The sequence below is a fragment of the Atractosteus spatula genome, chromosome 5 (assembly GCF_055471065.1).
Source record: "Atractosteus spatula isolate fAtrSpa1 chromosome 5, fAtrSpa1.hap1, whole genome shotgun sequence".
In the NCBI taxonomy this organism is placed as follows: Eukaryota; Metazoa; Chordata; class Actinopteri; order Semionotiformes; family Lepisosteidae; genus Atractosteus; species Atractosteus spatula.
The window spans coordinates 27,556,530-27,575,227 of record NC_142710.1 but is presented as its reverse complement, the minus strand read 5'-3'; the positions used below and the strand labels follow the sequence as shown (position 1 = coordinate 27,575,227).

At 38.6% G+C, this 18,698-nt stretch overlaps 1 protein-coding gene across 3 annotated transcripts in view; it reads right to left on the bottom strand.

Annotated features, from left to right (window-relative positions):
• The window catches only part of wdr11 (WD repeat domain 11), a 43,975-nt gene extending 28,361 nt beyond the window's left edge, over positions 1–15,614 (bottom strand). The window contains exons 1-10 of one of the 3 annotated variants that reach the window (XM_088917080.1): positions 15,420–15,614; positions 13,509–13,620; positions 12,670–12,823; positions 10,874–11,047; positions 9,801–9,987; positions 6,722–6,887; positions 4,378–4,480; positions 3,845–4,043; positions 2,480–2,580; positions 1,915–2,091 (exon numbers count right to left, since the gene is read on the bottom strand). In XM_088917080.1, the coding sequence (XP_088773206.1) occupies positions 1,915–2,091; positions 2,480–2,580; positions 3,845–4,043; positions 4,378–4,480; positions 6,722–6,887; positions 9,801–9,987; positions 10,874–11,047; positions 12,670–12,823; positions 13,509–13,620; positions 15,420–15,505 (1,459 nt within the window). In that variant the 5' untranslated portion in view covers positions 15,506–15,614. Of the gene's footprint in view, positions 1–1,914; positions 2,092–2,479; positions 2,584–3,844; positions 4,044–4,377; positions 4,481–6,721; positions 6,888–9,800; positions 9,988–10,873; positions 11,048–12,669; positions 12,839–13,508; positions 13,621–15,419 lie in introns of all 3 variants that reach the window. The other 2 variants (XM_088917079.1, XM_088917081.1) reach the window with 2 other exon arrangements.
• Between the last annotated feature and the right edge of the window lie 3,084 nt (positions 15,615–18,698).

The following is an 18,698-nucleotide window of genomic DNA, read 5'->3' as shown; positions in this document are numbered from 1 at the left end:
CAAAACACAAGAGAAAAGATGTTAAACTGTTCTAGTTCTTTTTCCTTGTTTGATTGAGCTGAGGATAAACACTGCTGGTTCCAAGTGCTTCAGCCAGAATCAGAAAGTCTCTGATACAGTTGCTGGGAATCCAAGAGCAGAAGGGTAAAAAGCCAAGCGGACTCTTTTTATGGTGAAGTGCCTGTTACAATTACTTTGAGGAGTTAAACTTCAACATATAATCCAGAAGGCACAAACTGATTTGGAGGGCTTTTTTTCTAATGCACAGATGTTATCGGGAATCTTTTACTTATTACCCTGCCAATGCGCTGAACCAGGACTCAACTCATGTCTGCCATATGAATACATCATTACTGAGGCATATCACAAATACATTTTTCAATTAGTTGTTTAAACCGGTTGTACTCTTAATCCCATTGCTTCTTTGACTTATGCATGCCATTAGTGTCTTTGGCAAGCTTTATTAAACATTTGGATCGGAAACACAAGATAACAGATTTGAATCAAAATTCTGCAACCTAAGGGCTCTTTTCCCTACATTATTCATTTACAGCAAACTATAAAGGATGTTGAACCTGACTCCACTATAACTCAGACACTTCTGAGAGAGCAGATGATGCTGATGAGATATAACAAAATAATGTAGGTGTGCCAGAGGCAACAAGTCACTAATCACTAATCCACTGTACTGCAATTATGTTTCCCTGATTTCTGCTTTGAAAACTGTCTGAGGTCTGACAGAGGGGAGCCCAATCTGGACCTATCATTCTTAGTGCAGGACCTAGCGGCAGATTCGCCCCCTTGGCTTCAGTGATTGGGAATGGTCAGTACTGGAGAAGCCAACATGCCTCCACAGAACAGCAGACACACCTGCAGTCACGTCACACTCTTTAAATCATACCCATGTTTACCACTGAAGTCCTTCAGTCTTCCCTATACTCATAAACTTACAATAATGTTGCTTTTTTGCAATTATCTGCATATTTGGGATCATTCCTAAAAAACATGTTTGGCCAAGGCTGGTACCATCATTTTATATTTGTTGCTGATTTATAAATGGGGCTTTTGTCATGGTACCATGAAAGAAGGTGATAACATTCAGATACACCTTTCCATGCACTTGCATACACTTTAAGTGATTAATTAATTATGATAGTAAAAGGTTTTTACCAGCATGAAAAATGCAACAGGCTAAAGTGCTGGCAGTAAAAGTACCAGCTTGTCGAAGGGAAAAGCTTAATGCCGATATATTCAATTTTCATGTAATTAATGTGTCAGTCTCTGACCTGACATGATATTTCATTTAGTACATTAATTAAATCTACATTTGATGTGGTGTCAACACCGTATTATAGTGAAATCTGTGAAATTCTATCCGTGTATGTCATAAACTAAATTAGAATAAGAGTAATTTCCCTTAATGTTCCTACAGTAGACAAATATTTGTTCGGGTCATATGTGTAATGCCAAATCCAGTCAAACTGAGCACTCTTGGTTTGCTTTGTCATTCCAACATTTCGTTCTCAGTGTTGGGCTCCCTCAGATAATCTTCCTACTCTGGTCTATGGCCATAGTCTCTCAGAAGTTGAAATTATTGTTATAAATGTGACATCATTTATCCTGATAGTGGTTTTATGACTGAGATAACACAGCCTTTAGGGATCTTTAATAGAGAGATACAGGTATATTGTCTCAACTTTAACCCACATGGAGACTTTTTTTCTTTTGGTCTTGAACCCTGTATAATCTCAATACATGTCAGAGACAGAAATAGAACTTCACATCTCCAGTTAATCTGTGACTTTCAAAGCAACTGATGTCTATTGTTCAAAGCACACAGGAGTAAAAAGAGGCTTCCCTGTGTCCAGTCTGGTTGCAAAATGAGCAAGGGGTCCTAGTTCCCGCAGAACTCACCAACGGCCAGCAGGGGCTGATAGTGGTTGATGTTCTTAGTGGTGAGAGGAGGGCACATCCGGATGACAAAGGATGGATGTGGAAGCCCTGACAGCAGGCCTGTGAGGAGGAACTTCAGATGGACCTCCTGCTGTAAGGGGGCACGAGGCGGTTCATCTCCTGAAATCAGGCTCTGTCCTGTAAGGGACACATTAACATGCTTCATCAGCAAGTACTTCGGCTCTGTCCTCACTACAGAATTTTTTCCATTGATGGATAACTGAAATAAAAGACTGAAAAGCTCACAGTACTAATATGGATGACGTTCTGTCACTACTGTTACTGTTTCTATTATTAATATTGATTCATTTCACACTTATCTAGGAAGGAACCGTATTTTCCCCCAAAGTAAAAACAACTGGACCTGTAACACATTGATATGAAAGTTAACAAATAAAGAATCAAAACAACCAAATGCTCTTTGATGGTAAATGAAACCAGAACAATTAATTACCACAAGATTTAGACAAAATCAAGGCTGATTTGGCATTTTAAGAATAAGAATCGGACAGTTCAGTGATATTACCGATCATGCTGTCGAGCGATAGATCAGGTATTTTTTTCTGATGGAGTCCCAGCGGTATTCCACAAAATGAGACAGGAGAGTAGAGAGGAGACACTCCTGAGCTGCTGGAAAAAAAAATTAGAATCTGTTCTGCTTCCTCAGTGTTACATATTATTGCTGCATACACTGGATACAACTGTGCTCTTCTTCAGCTGTTCCATGTTTTACACCTGCTGTGCACTGCTGGACCACAAGCAGGTGTGGCAAAAACTATACAGCCTCACAGATCCAAGTTCATTGCTGCTTTCAGCACCAAAACCTTTCTGAATATTGACAGTTTTAAGTATTTTATTTTCACATCTTTCCAGGACAAAAAGCAAAGCTATATATAAAAATTAATATTTTCTTAAAAGATTACTGCACACATCTGGTAAAAGCACAATAACATAACAGGGAGATAACTGTTAAGAAGTCAGACTAAAAAAAACAGTTTATTGCAAACTGCAACTACTAGACCATTACATGTAATAATCTGTTGTCTGAAAGTTATAAATAAAAGGCTAAAAAAAGAGGGATATGAGATTTTGTGTTCATCACAGTATCACACTTCTGTGAACAGCATAAAGAATTCTAAATGTTTACTCTTATGGCATTCCAAAGGACAAATCATATTAAATACTTTTTTCTTCTTTTTGAAATGTACATTTACATATACTTCATATACCACTTCTGCACTTTAATACATCAAAGAAATTAGATTGCTTAGAACAAAAAAGAATTAAAATGCATCGCATACAGTACATCAAATGTAAACCAGAGCAGTGTTGCATGTGATTTACAAGTCCAGGTGCCAGAAGTACAATGCAAATTTTACTGTGCTATGTTAAAAAACTCTGACAAAGCTCAGCACAGATGAACATGCTTAGTGATAAGAAAGGGACACATAAACTGGCTGATGGAGGTTAATGGTCACACAAAAAGAGAATGAAAATACCACTGTTTTCCACTCAACTCCTGTCAGCTAGAAAGCTCTTCGTTGTAGCAATGGTCACTAGAAAATGGCTCAAGCGTATGTTTAAGACGCACTGGTTTCTGAAAAGAGCAATCTTCAGACAAGAAGGGGAAAATGACTGAAAGAAAGATGAAAGCTTTGTTCTTCTTACAAATGATAAAGCATGCCTGATGAGCCAATCAATCATTAAGCACCTGGGAGGTGACATCCTACAAAGCCCTACAAATCAAAAGCTCACAGGTGGTCACATGAGATAGATGATCACAGTATAAAAGTCTAACCTGGGGTAAGACAAGATACAAGTTATAGGCCTTAAAGGGTAATGGAAAAAAAACTCAACAGTTTAATCCTGGCTTGAAGGCAACACTATGTACCTGTGGTGCACATTAGATCTGGCAGCATGAACCTTGAGTTCCCACAGCATCACCCTTCCATCGCTGATGATGAGGGCAGCAGAGTTCTCATTGACAGGACAGCACACGATGCAGTATGGCCGCACTGTCTTTGTCACACGAATTGCATCACACTGAGAACGCAGGTCATACACCAGCTCCTGAACACTCTGGTCTGCATCTGAACAGAGGATCGAAAAGAACTAGAGTGAACAATTTAAGAAAAAGGAAAAAAGAGGGTGCGAAAAGTAAAAAGACAATGAAGCAGGATAAAAGAAATAGGTAGGTGAGGTGGGAAAGTGCATTTCTGAATTTATAACTCAGGACTGACAGGTACATTCACAGATGGAATATAAGATAATGGCTTCTAATTTTAATGATGTGCAATAAAGTTAAAAGTATAAAACCAATAATCTTCAGTACAAGTCTTTTGCTATTATATTAGTATTCACAACATATATGGACAACATAATATTAAAGAAGGGATCGGAGAAGCTCGGTCCACTGTCACTTGCCTGTGTCCTCCAGCACACTGGAATTGGAGCGGCAGATTCTCAGAGTGATACAGCCATTTTCATGTAGACAAAAGAGTGCATCTCTCTGAAAACATGGTATAACCTGCATGGGAGAAAGTATGCTTCATCTTCATTACTTCTTTTGAGCAGCACAATGTTGTATTTCAATGTTAAAGTATTTTAGGTTGAATCTGTTAGTCGCACAGACTGCAAAAAGACAATTTAAGCATCAGTCAACTCTAAACTTCACCAGAGCTAAATTATTCATTCATCCTAAATGACAGCCCTTTCCCATTACATTATGCTTACTTAACATTCATTGCACTTACAAACTACTAAGCTTTTCTTCTAAAAAACGCTATTTGGCACACAGATTCCATTAGAAACAGATGGGAGAAACTCCACAAATGCTGCAAAAACGTTTTGCCATAATATTTCTTATACTGAGGAGCTGATCCAAATCGAATAAAAGAACAGATGTGCACAGATCAGAAACTCAACACAGTCCCAACAGTTGTGGGGAGACCCCCAGAGATTGCTGTCTTTTTAATGCACATCTCAGTAGGCACAGTAGCTCATCCTTAGCCTCTATACTCTGGCTGGATTTGCTGCCATATCTCTGAGAATATAATTTGTAATGCAAATTGCATCCCTGACATGTACTTTATAATACTTAAGATACACTGAGCTCTTGTAAGTTCGTTGCAGTCACTGTGACTGATGCAGCGTGTCTCCTCGACTGTGACAGAGGGCTAGAGCACTCACTTGGCTTGGCAGGTGTTTCCGAATCCATAATTATAACAAAACAACTGGCTTATAATCAGAAGGCCAAAAGTAAATACACATCTCTGGCTGAGCACAATCTTTCTGAATTATCATCCTATGAGATGACTGTACTTTCAATGTGCAAGACAGATTGCCACAAGCAAGACTGGAAAAGAAATTCATGGCATCAATCCACAGAATTTTCATTACCTCCCAGGACATAGGATGTTTTCTCCTCCAGCAGTTTAGGATATAAAAAGCATAGAGATTGGATAACAACCATACAGTTGCATGAATAAATGACTCTTGCTCTAGCCAATATACGTATTAAATAAAATAGAGTATATACTGTATATTTTTTGTTTTTTATATAATAAGGAGGAAATAAGATTAGTGATGGGGCCAGCAGCAAACCTTAATGAACACACCTGGATATAAACAGAGAGGTCCCCGTATTCAAAAGTGGATTCTAAGCTAACCTCTGGGAGGGTCTTTAATTACAAACAAACGTGGACAAAATAAACTAAAAATACTCTTTAAGCAATGACAGAACCTGAAAATATAGAAAATAATAAAACCGAAACCTAAACACTCCTGAATTGGCTGTTCTTTAACTTGTATAGTCAAGGTGGGAGGCAGGCAGTATGCAGAGGAGTGCAGACTGTCTGACCCTGGGCAAAATGCCGATAGATACTGGAAGGATCCAATTACTGACCAACTTTTAAATACTAATCACTTAAAATACATTAATAGTGAGGGATACGCTGTCGCCTGACCTCTCCAAAATATTATAATAAACTATTTGACCACACTCAACATATTTCCAGTTTACCTAAGGGATTTTAAAAAAGATTGATAATTAAAATGATTCCTTCCATTTATCTGACATTTCTCAACTTGTAGAATCTTAAAATGGTTTACATATAGAAGGGGACCCACTTCATCTACCACTCAAGTGCAACACCCACCTGAGTGATGTGTAGCAACCATTCTGAGCAACTAACCCCACTGCACAACAAATCAGGTGAAGAAATTCAACAAATGAATTAATAATGAACTTCTGAAATGCCACAGTGTGCCTGAAATATAGCCAGGGCATTGGGGTTAACAACCTGAATAAATTAAGTCCATGCAAACTTTAATGACCAAGTACTCAGGAGCCTACATTAATATCTCATCTGAAAGACATCTTCTTCTACAACACAGTGTCCCCAGAAATCTTGGACCAGATATTACAGTTCCACCTACTGGTCCACTAACACTACTTACAGCAGCAACCTGCTGCTGTATCCCACTACTGACCAGGGCCAGCACTGCTTAGCTTCTAAGATCTTATGAGATCAAGCTACAAGGCAGAAACATCAAACAAAATCAGTGGATCTTGAATAGATTCTACTAAAATAAACATCAGTGTTGGGAGTACACAGAAACCACTCTGAGACCCATGTTTTTTCATTGTGACCTACTACCTCACCACTTTAACGCACCACTTTCTTCTCACCAACCTTTCATTTTACAAGAACAGAGGAAATAAAAGAAAAATGCTACAACTAAAATGAGAAGAGTTTTTTTTGTTTACCTGTATGAAAGGCACCCCAGTGCGCTCTATAGCAACAACCCCCACAGTCTGGCTGACCTCCAGGTCAAGGATGAGGATCTCTCGGGGGTACAGCAGCAGCATGTGGTTTCGCTTCGATGGTAAATATGACAGTTGCAGGCAGTCATTCAGCGTCACAGACTCGGCACTGGCAAGTAAAAAGTACACATTAAAATGTATTTCCATTGCAGTACTTGATTCACAAGGAAACCTAACAGGTTACAGAGAGCAGTTCTGATACAAAAGCAAAACTATAAAACTTCAATTAATCCCCAAACATGAATAAGAGAGCAGACATCAACACTTCCATATACCGTGCTTGGCCCTGCGTACCTTGTAGGCCCTGATGCAGATGCATGTAGAGAAGACTGACATTTATGCCTGGAGGAACAGAAGCATTATGACATAACTGGGCAATTCCAAAGCTGCAGAGGATCTTTTTCCTTCTGAGTCATACATCATCTGTTTTGAAGTCACCACTTGGCCTTTAGACCAGTCCTGAGGTTCAGGCTTAACTGGGCTTAGGAGCACTAATTAAAGAGTCTGCCAAGACTCTTGTCAAGTGCAGCATTAGTGGGATTAATGTGTGTGACCCAAGTCTGCAGGTCTTTAATGATTTCCCTGCAGGGAGCTGTAAAGACAGCAAAGGGGATGATAAACGTACTGAACCAGTGTCTAGTCAATTTAAACAGGTTCTTCTTACTCATATCTATCGTACTATTAACCAAAGTTGCTTCCAAAGACTGACACTACCAAATTATAAACCTTTGTTAACTCAGGCTGCATCAAATACTTAGAACTATATTTACTCTATTAAAATAGGAATCCATCACTGCAGGTCTACTGCATACATTAAGAGATTTTAAAGGCATTTCAAAGGAAAAAAACTGCATGCCTAATGAGAAACATGCTTTGGCATTCATATATACTCCTGCTAGGATTTGGGACAATTGAAGTAGACTCTTGCAAAGCATTAACTGCCAGTGCCTAGCAAGGTGTGTTCTGGGGAACTCTAGTTCAGGTCTAATCTCTGAGGATAATACTCCTTTTCAAGAAGATAATCTGTCCCTCCCACCCACACACAGCAGCAGCTGACTATAACACAGCCCTGACAGCTCTCATGTTTGGAAACAAAAGGTTTTTCCAGCTGAGCAGGAAGCAAAATAACAGCTTCCCATGCAGCAAAGAATGAATGACTTAAGCTTGTGTTTTAATAAATTTGGGACAAACTTACCATACTCTACAGCTGTATCTTGACAATGAAAAAGCTTACTACAAAAGGCCATGTTTAGACATTTGAAAATTCTACATATACTGCAGCAAAAACAAAACTCAGCACCATCTTTTGTTTGCTGCATTAAAGAATGCAAGGAAGCACCAGACTATCGCCAAACACTGCTATTATCTGTCCTTAAACAACTTTTCCTAACTTATTTTTTTAAAATATCTCTCTCCAAATTCTCTTATTTGTTCACAACAGATCTTACGGATAATCACTCACATGGTATTTACGACCAGCAGGATTGTCAATAAAGAAAAGTAAAATGTTTAAAAAAATGTCATTTGAAAAAACAAAGATGCACAAGACAATAAGCATATAAGCATGGAAGAGTTAAAATAGAACAAAGGGTGATCATGTTTTTTACCTTATTGCATTGTTAACTGCAAAGCAACATTCTTCTTTCAGCATAAAATGAAATTGAACCTACAATTTGCATAATTAGCTATTATCTTAAAAATAAAAGTCAAAGTCATTCAAATTTAAATTTGACAAGTAATGGCAATTTACATCATCAAATAGGTCTTGAAGAATATGTCTGATACCGGGAACATACAAGCCAATGATAATACCCTGTACACTTCTATTTATTTTAAGTGGAGCATTTGCATAATGTACTTTATAAATATAAATGCTGTCTCCAATTGTGGATGGAAACAAATGGCTGGCTTACTTTACAAAGTAAACAGTGTCTAAAACTAATACTTCTCACTATGTGGCTTAAATGTAGTAACAAAGCCAGACTACTATAAAACAATAAGACAGCACAGGTACACTATATGGCACTGCAATCAGCACAACTCCTGAAAATCAATTATATCCATTTCCAAGACAGACCACCTAATGGGATCCTACAAGGGATAAGTAATAAGAATGATATACACTGTAGCCAAACAGCAGAAATAACAGCAGCCACAACACATTTAAACTCCTATTGATCTGAAAGGAGGAAATCAATGAACGCAGATTAGAGCACGGACACCGGCTGGGTATGGTACAAAACACCTGATGTACCTCAAGAAAAGCTGATTTGAAAAAAATCTTCTCTGTATTAGCTTACCCATGCACCTGAAAAATATCATTTTTAATGGTTCAGAAGGTGTTTCCGTCTGCTGAAGAGGTGCACTCTTCTATAGAATGGCACAGAGATGATAATAGGGAGCTGTCACAGCAGCCCTCTGGAATGGAGATCACAGAGGTTGATTCTGTAGATGTTCTGACCCTTGATTTTCACATTAATCAATGTTCACCAGTTAGCTCATTATGCTTTTCACAGTGTTCAGGCCCCAAAACACTGCTTATTATACCACCTTCTGCAAGCTATTTGGAATGTCAGATTTTCACATCATAAAATAGGCTAATCAACTTGGTTTCACTTCTTTGTACTCAGCTTGTTGGTTTTGTTCTGTTTTCTTTTATCATTGACTTCTAAAGCTTTAGGTAAATAATAATGCCAAGCCTCATAAAATGAAGTACAGCAAATGTTTAAATTGTCAGAATGCTGACCGAATGCATAATTAATCTTCTGCAGTACAGAACATTTTTGCTGCCCAGTTTGTATTTCTTCACACCATAAATAACATAAAAAACAATTCTTGTCCACATCGTTAAAAAGAGCAAGCTTATCAAGCTGCTTTATAACAAGCACATAAAAAGCACACATTTTGCCAAGCAAGCTAGAATATGAAGGGATTAGATTAGAGTGAAAAGCCAGTATGACAGCAGTTCATAAAACCCTGCTCTGCAACAGGAGATTTGTTTGCCTGCAGCTGGCAGACTTGCCTAGGCTTCTCGTTGGTGATGAGGACTTTGACCTTGTTGAGGGCTTTCTTCGCTCCAGTCGGGGGGGCTGGCTTGTTGTGTAGGGGGCTGGAGTGAGGGCTAGAGATATATACTTTCTTCCCAGTGCTACCAGGGGCCTTGGACGGAGAGAAGTCAGAGATGAACACTATCCCCTCGCTTGTCAGTACTGGACAGGGAGAGACCAAATGAGAAAAATGTCAGCCACAAACACATGCTCTTAAAACTATTCCTGTATTGGCTACAGAACAAAAAATATCAGACTTTAAAAAAAAGTTTCTCATTTTTACTGCAATTGAACATTTCGAAATATTTTTTTCCTCCAAGTGAAGTTTGGTAATACTCTAAAACTACATTTACGTTAAAAAAGAAGAGCTCCATCCATTATCTGAAAGCCACTCACGTGTCTCTGTCTCAGGGACTATTTGCTGGACCTGCCCATTACAGGGCACTCACAAGCTCACTGGGACAATTTACAGACACCGATTTACCCAGGCAGCATGTCTTTGCAAGGTGGGAGGAAACCAGAAAGTCTGAAGAAAACTCATGTGTGCATGAGGAGAATGTGCAAACTCTACATGGAATGTTCCACAGCTCAGAACTGCAAGACAGCTGCTCTAACTTCCATTCTGGTGTGGAACATTCTGTGTAAAAACCAAAATGACAAATTCTACACTTACAGCCTCTTGAAGGTTATCCTTCAGGTCTTTAAAAGAAAGTCAGGAGAGTGAAATATAAAAAGAATAGAGTCCATGATAAGCATTTTATCCCTTAGCTGATCATGACGTGTGTAAACTGGTGTTCTCTTCACAAATGTAGAAGTGTGACATTAAAATCTTTTTATTTTAAAATAATGTTTGCTGGTTTTGGTTTCTAAGAGCAGAACAAGAGGCAATGAATTTGAAATGTGTTAAACACCTAATTCATAGAACAGCTTCAAAGTGCACATGGTTCCTTCCCTTTAGATTTTGCTCATTCTCTAATGAATCTTTGGAGAATAAAAAAAAAGAAAAACTTGCTAGGTGAGGACATGTTATGCTGGACATTGAACCTACGGGCCAGGTTGCTGGGGTCGAAGGGGTCAAAGGAGAAGGAGAGGATGTTCTCAGCATAGCTTTTCTTCCACAGCTTGGTCCCAGTGTCAGCATTCCACAGCACAATGTAATTGGGAGGATGCACAGCTAGCAGCAGGTCCCGGGAGGCATCCTGATTCCACAGCCACTCCATGTCTGTCGCAGAACACAAAGCAATCATTGCCAGCTCACTGCTTGGAACGCACAGCCCACTCTGCACCAGCTACCCACTCCCAGAGGGGATAATTCCATTATTACCCGAGAACAGACTCTACTCGCCACCCTGCACATAAGGTAAATTTAATAACAACTGCAAAACTCTTCAATTCCATTTTATAACTAAACGAGACACAAAGCCCTGTCTGTTCTTTCTGCAGGATACAGGGCATTTTAGAAACAGTGAAAGGCTTTTAAAAGCATTTTTTCCTGTTCTCCACCTTTCACAAGAGAACATGGTGAGGACCACACAATTCTGTACAGATGTACTCCTTTAGTGTAGCAATAACGCACTGACCCTCACTTCTCTCCTTTCAGGCTTTTTTGCAGGTGTTCAGTTCCGTTAATGGTTAGCAGATTTCATCAGTGACAGGTTTTACTAATGGCTATCGGACTTTAACATCAATAGTAGAAAAGGAATGAAAGACAGTGAAAGAAAGTTAGTCGTAGACATTAAAATTGGTAATCCCTTAATGGAATGAGAGGCATTAGAGAGACAATTTTCACAGTTTAATGAAGGAAGCTCAGAGGGGAAGACGAGTGGGTGACAATCAGCTAATTACTCCCACGGCAGCAAGAACTGTTCTGAAGATCCACGCACACAGAGTAGGGTTACACTGCAGATGTGATGAATTTGGGAAATGCAGTGGCCAGGAAGTGAGGTTAGTGAAGTATGAAATATAAAACCTGCTGTCTACCCCTGAGTGGGACAAAATCCCATAGAGGATTATAAGCATCAAAACAAACATCCTCTCCTTCTGGCATGGTAGAGGCAGCAGGAACACTGAGGAATTAAAGACTTGCAGATGCATTTTAAAAAAGAAGGAGAAAGAAGCACTATTGTACGTATTCAGCTTTGACTCAAGAGTAACAGATCTGTCACAGCATCACTGGGGCCTTGTGCATTAATTCTTCACAACACAGCAGAATCACATAAACACTGCATAGTCAGTGATCTCTGATGAGCCAAGAAGGATGATAATGTTGCAGTGATGTTTTAAAGTCTAAGATCCCAGTACATTTGCCTCGCAGCATGAGATGATTCTGAAAAGGCAGTCTCAGTTTACTCATGGAGATCCTCAGCCACTTAAGCACCCCATAGGGCCGGCACTGTGGAATGGTGGCGGCAAAAGAGCTCATTTGTCAAACAACCTCTGGCAAAACATGGCTGAGGCAATTCTATAATTCGGTGGTGTCCAAATTGTTATAGTATCCATGAATTGGCTCCTTTACCATCTGCAAACAGCATTGACCCACTGTATCACAGCACAACAGGGACACAAGGGTACAGGCCAGGTCATGAAAAAAGTAAAGGCACAAAAACATAACTAATCCTGTAAATCAAAAGAAAAATCAACATGAACACTGAATGTCTTCATCAGAATGTATAAGGAGCCAAAACAATGTGAATAATACTAAACTTGCTAAAGCCTTCCTTGGCACGCATTAAAAAGCACTGAGCTCTTGTAGTGAATTAACAGCTTGTGGCCTAGTTTGCACATCCACCCGGCCAAACTTCCTGAATACTGTACAGCAGGGATTATAATACACTCCTTCCTCACCTTGAATTGGCTTGGAGTGCTCCTGAATTTCACAGCGCGCTGTGCCATTCCCCACATCCCACACAATGATCTTCCCAGACATGTCTGCAGACGCCAGGCGCAGAGAGTATGGGGATCTCATGCTGTGGTGGTAGTTTTCCCTAGCCCATTTCACCTATTGGAAACAAGCCTGTTTGAAAATACCGATCATCACCCCTGTGATAAACAGCAGAACCAGCCCTGATATTCACAGACAGCAAACAATGATTTTACAATATAGTTACAGATGTTTTGTATCATCCAAAAAAAAGTGCATGCAGTTTACAAAAGTGGTTTACAAAATTAAACTGCAATGTGAGAAATGAGCTAAAGAATCCTGAGGACAAGCATTTATAAATTATTCAACAATGGACAACTATTACTCCAGCACTCACTCATAGTGAACTGAAAGAAAAGCAGATGATCATCAAACATTTTGAAAGTTTTGTTTTAGTTTTACCACTTCCTATCACACTTTTCTTGGAAGTGTGAAACTATTTTCAGTGGACACAAAGAATACTTTTGTACATACCGAGTGCATTAAGTCACCCTTTGTCAAGAACTCTTTCATTTAGTACAGATCACAACATATTAAATTAAAAAAAATACACTGGTACCAAGAAACAGAATATCTAAGTATGCATAGTGCATGTAATTAATCACCCTGCTTGTCATTTTCATAATTTCAGTGCATTATACAGTCTGCTTTTGGCTCTCATAAAAAGCTCCACAGAACAGGGTTGAGAGCTCTTGACAAATACAGACAATGATCTCTAATTCACCTTTGGTACTGCACAAAATACAAAGGCTGCGTGGATTACCTTGACAACATTAGCTTTATGCCTCTCCAGGACCTGTATGGTCTGTGCAGTTTTAGGATCAATGATCAGGATAACAGAATGACAGCCTTGAGCAATCAATCCCTGCCAGCCCCTGTGAAGGACAGAAACAGACAGACATCACTTCTCCAAGGACAACAAAACCCAATTACAGTACTAGCAGCACACGTAACAACCTGACGTCACCTTTAACAGTACTCTTCAGAACTCAAGAGCTTCACTGCAGTACTCGAAATGACTAGAGAAACTGAAAATAAATATGATTACAGTATGCATACACTTCACATCAGTCAACCAACACAGACAAGATGTGAAAAAAATATTCCTAAACAGAGACTAAGGGGCAGTGAAACCAGGTGCTTTGACAGTGTAGTGTTATATCAGAGAAGCTAAAAACTGGATGAAGACCTACAGTATAAGAGCAGCCTGACATTCCATTGCTGACTCTGTCAAAAAGCAGCGCAGTTGTTTTATCTCTACTGCTTTTCTCATATTTACATATACATAAAATTAAATGAAGAGAAAGACTGATGTATAAACAGAAAACAGGGTCATAAAAATCTTCAAAGTTTAAGTAACATTGCGTCTTTTCACATTTAATCTATTTAGGAGCTCTGCTTATGCCATCTAAAACATACAGCAAAGTCATAGCAGATTATATAAAATTAAACTTCGTAAAGACAAAATAAGATGTGCATAACATGTTATATTTTTAATACAAACTTGTTTCTACTGATTCAAATAATTGGATTGAGTCTGAACAGTACGTGGTCCATTACATGTGTTCCACTGATATCCCTCAGGGCCATGATTTTCCCATGGGATGAGCCTTTGCACACAGACACTTTGCCTGAGTTGGATCACTATCACTGTTTCTTATCCATTCTTTTTTCAAAGTGAATTAGTTTATTTCCTTATGTTCCCTTCTAACCATTCACTTTCCTTCAGTGCAAGGATGCTTTTGACTTCCAAAAAGACTTTTCATTTTACACCTGGGATTGCCGGTACAGTAATGACTCAGCACATGCATGAGATCTACAAGATGCTGTCAGGTGAAAGCAGACACATAAACAAATTACAATAGCCCATTAGATAGCATCATTACCACTTTCTAGCCCAGGGATGAGCGATCTTGGCCCATCTGGAGAGCTGGTATGCAGACTTTCATTCCAATGCTTAAAGGCCTAAACTAGCTCATTACAGTCTTAATGAGACCAATTTAACATCTTCTCTTGGCTCTTCGGGTGTCGGAGCTTTTAAGAGACCTTGTAAACCTGCTGACACATCATCCCTAAAAGACCAGGATGACCTATTCCTGCTCTAGCTTGATGTCCTGACTACTTGGTTAATGAAACCTTGTCATTATTTGTATGAGAAGAGTTGTTAACCACATGGTTTTTGCTAAATACCAGTCTTGGTTTGCACCATTTGACCTTCCCGAGTGAGAATTTCTTACTTCTCCACCTGATCTGTTATGCAGTGAACCTACTGGTTCAGCATGCCTGCCACGTATCAGCTGGTGCACTAACGGCAATGACGCATGAACTATGTACATTCCGCTCCCTTAGGTTAAAAAATGCTATATTCATGTGATTATTATTGCTACAGAGAAGCCAAATAATTGGTTAATATTTTGTTTATTATTAGAAGAACAGCATTGATTAATTAACAACAAACCAACCAAGCATTTCACATTACAGAGTAACTGAGAAAGGGAATTCGTGCACAGTTACGGAAGTGAGAACAAGCAAACCAATAGGGACCTGTGAAGGTGTCTTAACCTTTAATGCAAAAATATTTACTCGTAAATAACTGACACGCTTCCTGGTTGCCGTCGTGTTATGAACTATACAGTAGCTACCAGAAATGCATTTCCTCGATGCATTTACTCACCAGTGCACGGCTGATTTATTCTGGATGCTGAGAGCACCCGTCAACGTCCGCGCTGACAGCTTGATATTCACTGTAATGGGATTCATATTGAGGGATGGCAACTCAAAATAAAATTATAAGAATAAATCCAGATTCTCGCTTTGCACACCGGTTTACCAAGCGAACCCACTGTAAACAGGAAGTAGACATCAGCCAATGTTCATCGAGTGACGCGTTTCAAGTCCGTGTAGGAAAAGCGTTCACGCAGGAAAAGTTCCCAGGGAGGAATGACTCTTCTTACGTTTCATTTGTTGAGTGTGAATTATTTATCAAGCAAGAGTATATAATTGCATCATTTATATTATTTTAATTCCACCAAATTGTTTGCAATAGGACGTGTCAATTAGCCAAGAGTATATTATTAGTTATATATAATTATAAATGTACCGAAACCACATACTGCAAAAAAATGAAATGGCTTAAATATATGTCGTTCTACTATTTGGACGTACAGTATGTACCAAATAGCTGTTTAAACAATGTAGGCGTAAAACAATAATTACACATATTGAAGGGGGAGTTAAAATGGAAAACAGAGACTTTCATGCGCGTAAACACACGTAGGTTAATAATTTATAATGTTAAAAATGCGTCTGCGTCCTTACCATTGTGTTCGACCATTTTAAAGTACGGCATATCGATTATCTTTGGTACGCTGGCTTCCATTCTCATGCAGCGAGCAAGGGCTGTGACACTGATCAATGATCTTGTAAAAACTATTCTTCAGACACTCCGGACAGTCTACTTTGCTTTATTTTTCCTGTTTTTCATTACACTCAGAAATCGATATAGACCACCGCACTTTATTTCATTCACATATTTTTTATCTCATTTTTTAAAGTGACATAATCCGTTACATCAAACCATCATGCAACATGAAATAAAACAATGATCAACGTTTTATGTAAATTGTTGCACTAGTAAGATTTTAAACAGAAGGCACTTTAACCAGAAAATGTCTGATTTTGTATCCTACCTGTACTGTAGATGTTGTTCAACTGAACACTCAATATGAGTTTGGGGCTATACAGTATGTGTTTCTACGTGAGACACTATGTTATAGTTTAGTTGTACAACCTCCTTTGTTGTGTGACATACAGTACACAAACTGAAGTACAGGTAATCTACACTGGTTACATACCACAGAAATTACCATGTTTCCATTCACTGACTGCAGGTTTTATAGTAAATATTCTTCTCTTTTTCTCTCTTTTGACTGGTTAGCGAGGGAAGAGTGCTGAACTCTGCTCTGGGAAGAAATGGGTGGTCATCATCTCACATACTCTGTGCTATTAGGTTTGACATAACCTCACTGAAAGTTTATAAGAACCTACAGTAAAAGTGATAGAGACCTGAAAGTACAAGTACAGTACATAAACAAGAAGATAGAAGTGTACTTTTTGGTTCTAACTTTTGTAATGTGTACTAGCTTTAAATTAAATCAAAAAGGAGCAACCTTTTTGTGATTGAAATTTCAGACTGCACAAAGGGGCAAAGCATCTTGAAAGGGGTGGGCCTGCTTTTCAGCTCACCAAAGATCAATCAGCAGAATTATATTCAGCAGAACCTTAGAGAGATCATTATCAAAGCTCACTGTTGCCCAGGATTGTGTTGTACTTTCTTAGAATATCAGCTCTTTATAAATGTGTTCATGCTGTCTCTTGCCTGAGGTGAAACGCACTGAGAGATTTTAGAACTTGTAAAGAATACATATTGTATCTCTAGGAGATCACTTTCTGAGTGCAATTGAAGCTCAGGAAATAAAAGAGGAAGCTGCAATAATTAAATGTCAGAAGGCTTAAAATATCAATTAGTAGACAGCAAAGGTTTCTGTGAAACTTGTGAAAAGATCATCTCATCAATGCTGTGAAGTGTTTATGATTTAAATGCATAATAATATGCTTTGGCTTTGGCAGGTAGTGGTCTTCTAGATCAGGAGTGGCAGCAGTCCTCAAAAGCCATGAAGTCCTCAAGTGTTCAGTGTACTAGAGTTGCCCATCTCTACTCTAGATTCCATGACATGACCTGTAGTTAAATATTTAATTCAAGTAAGGTATTTAAATTTATATCCCAAAAGCATTCTAGCTGCAATAGCTGCAGAGATCGCTATAATAAAAAGTATAGTAAGCATGAAGTATAAAGGAATGGATTTAAGAAGGATAAGAAGTAAATATGGTTTCTTCTACAGGGTGATAATTCTAAGTAGAAATGATTTGATTCCTGCCTGAAGTTCAAAAGGATGGTTAATTTTATTCACAATCAATACGTGTGTGTTCTGCTTCTACTTTACGTAAGATTACAGAACTGATGATAAGAACTAGAGAATGACCTGTATAATCACGGGATTCTAAGAATGCTGTAGTTAACACCAATGTGTGTGGAAACACAGTCCATGTCTAATTTCTTAACGTTCTTTAAATAGGCTCCCGTGGTAGCAAATACAGTGGATCATACTGTATGTCATGGTACTGTATATTTAGATTTTCAGAAGAGCTTTACCTAAAGTTTTTCCTAAAAGATTAATTCTCAAAATGCAGACAGCAAATATTCAAGGAAATACTGTAAGTGTCTTTGTACTGATAACTGGTTAATGGATAGAAAACAGATGACTGATAAGGGGTGAATGATCAATGACTTATATACAGTAATTAGTGGAATAGAGCTAGACATCTGTATTAGGACCACTACTCTTCTTAATGTACTGTATATCAGTGATCTGGATTTTGGAACAGTTAGTACACTGCAATAGTTTGTACACAATTTGCAGATAATACCAAAATAGGAAACTTAGCAGCACTGATGGATCTATAAAGAAAACCCCAAAACACTGATAAATAATAAGAAAAGGGAGGAATCCTGATATCACTCTGAATGCCTCCACCCAGAAGCCTTGGTCACTGTCGAAGTGCCTTCCGGCAATCATGAACAGTCCGTTCACTAATAATAGTCCAAGAGTGACAGCAGATTTTGTTGCTGGAGGTTTGTGATTTCGTAATTATTGATGCATTTTCCTGTCAGCGCTACTGAGCTTTGTTCATCTAGCCAAATAGACATCTGCCAGGTAAACAAATATTAATTAGTATAGAATTCAAAAGACTGACTGACATGGTTATGTCTAAGATATTCTTAGCTCATATTACAGTCTGAAATGTTCTGTATCTTCCTTTCTTACAAGAAAAGATTGTTCCTTCACACATATTCTGTTTTGGGAAAAATGAGTTTTGATTAAGCAGATTCTAT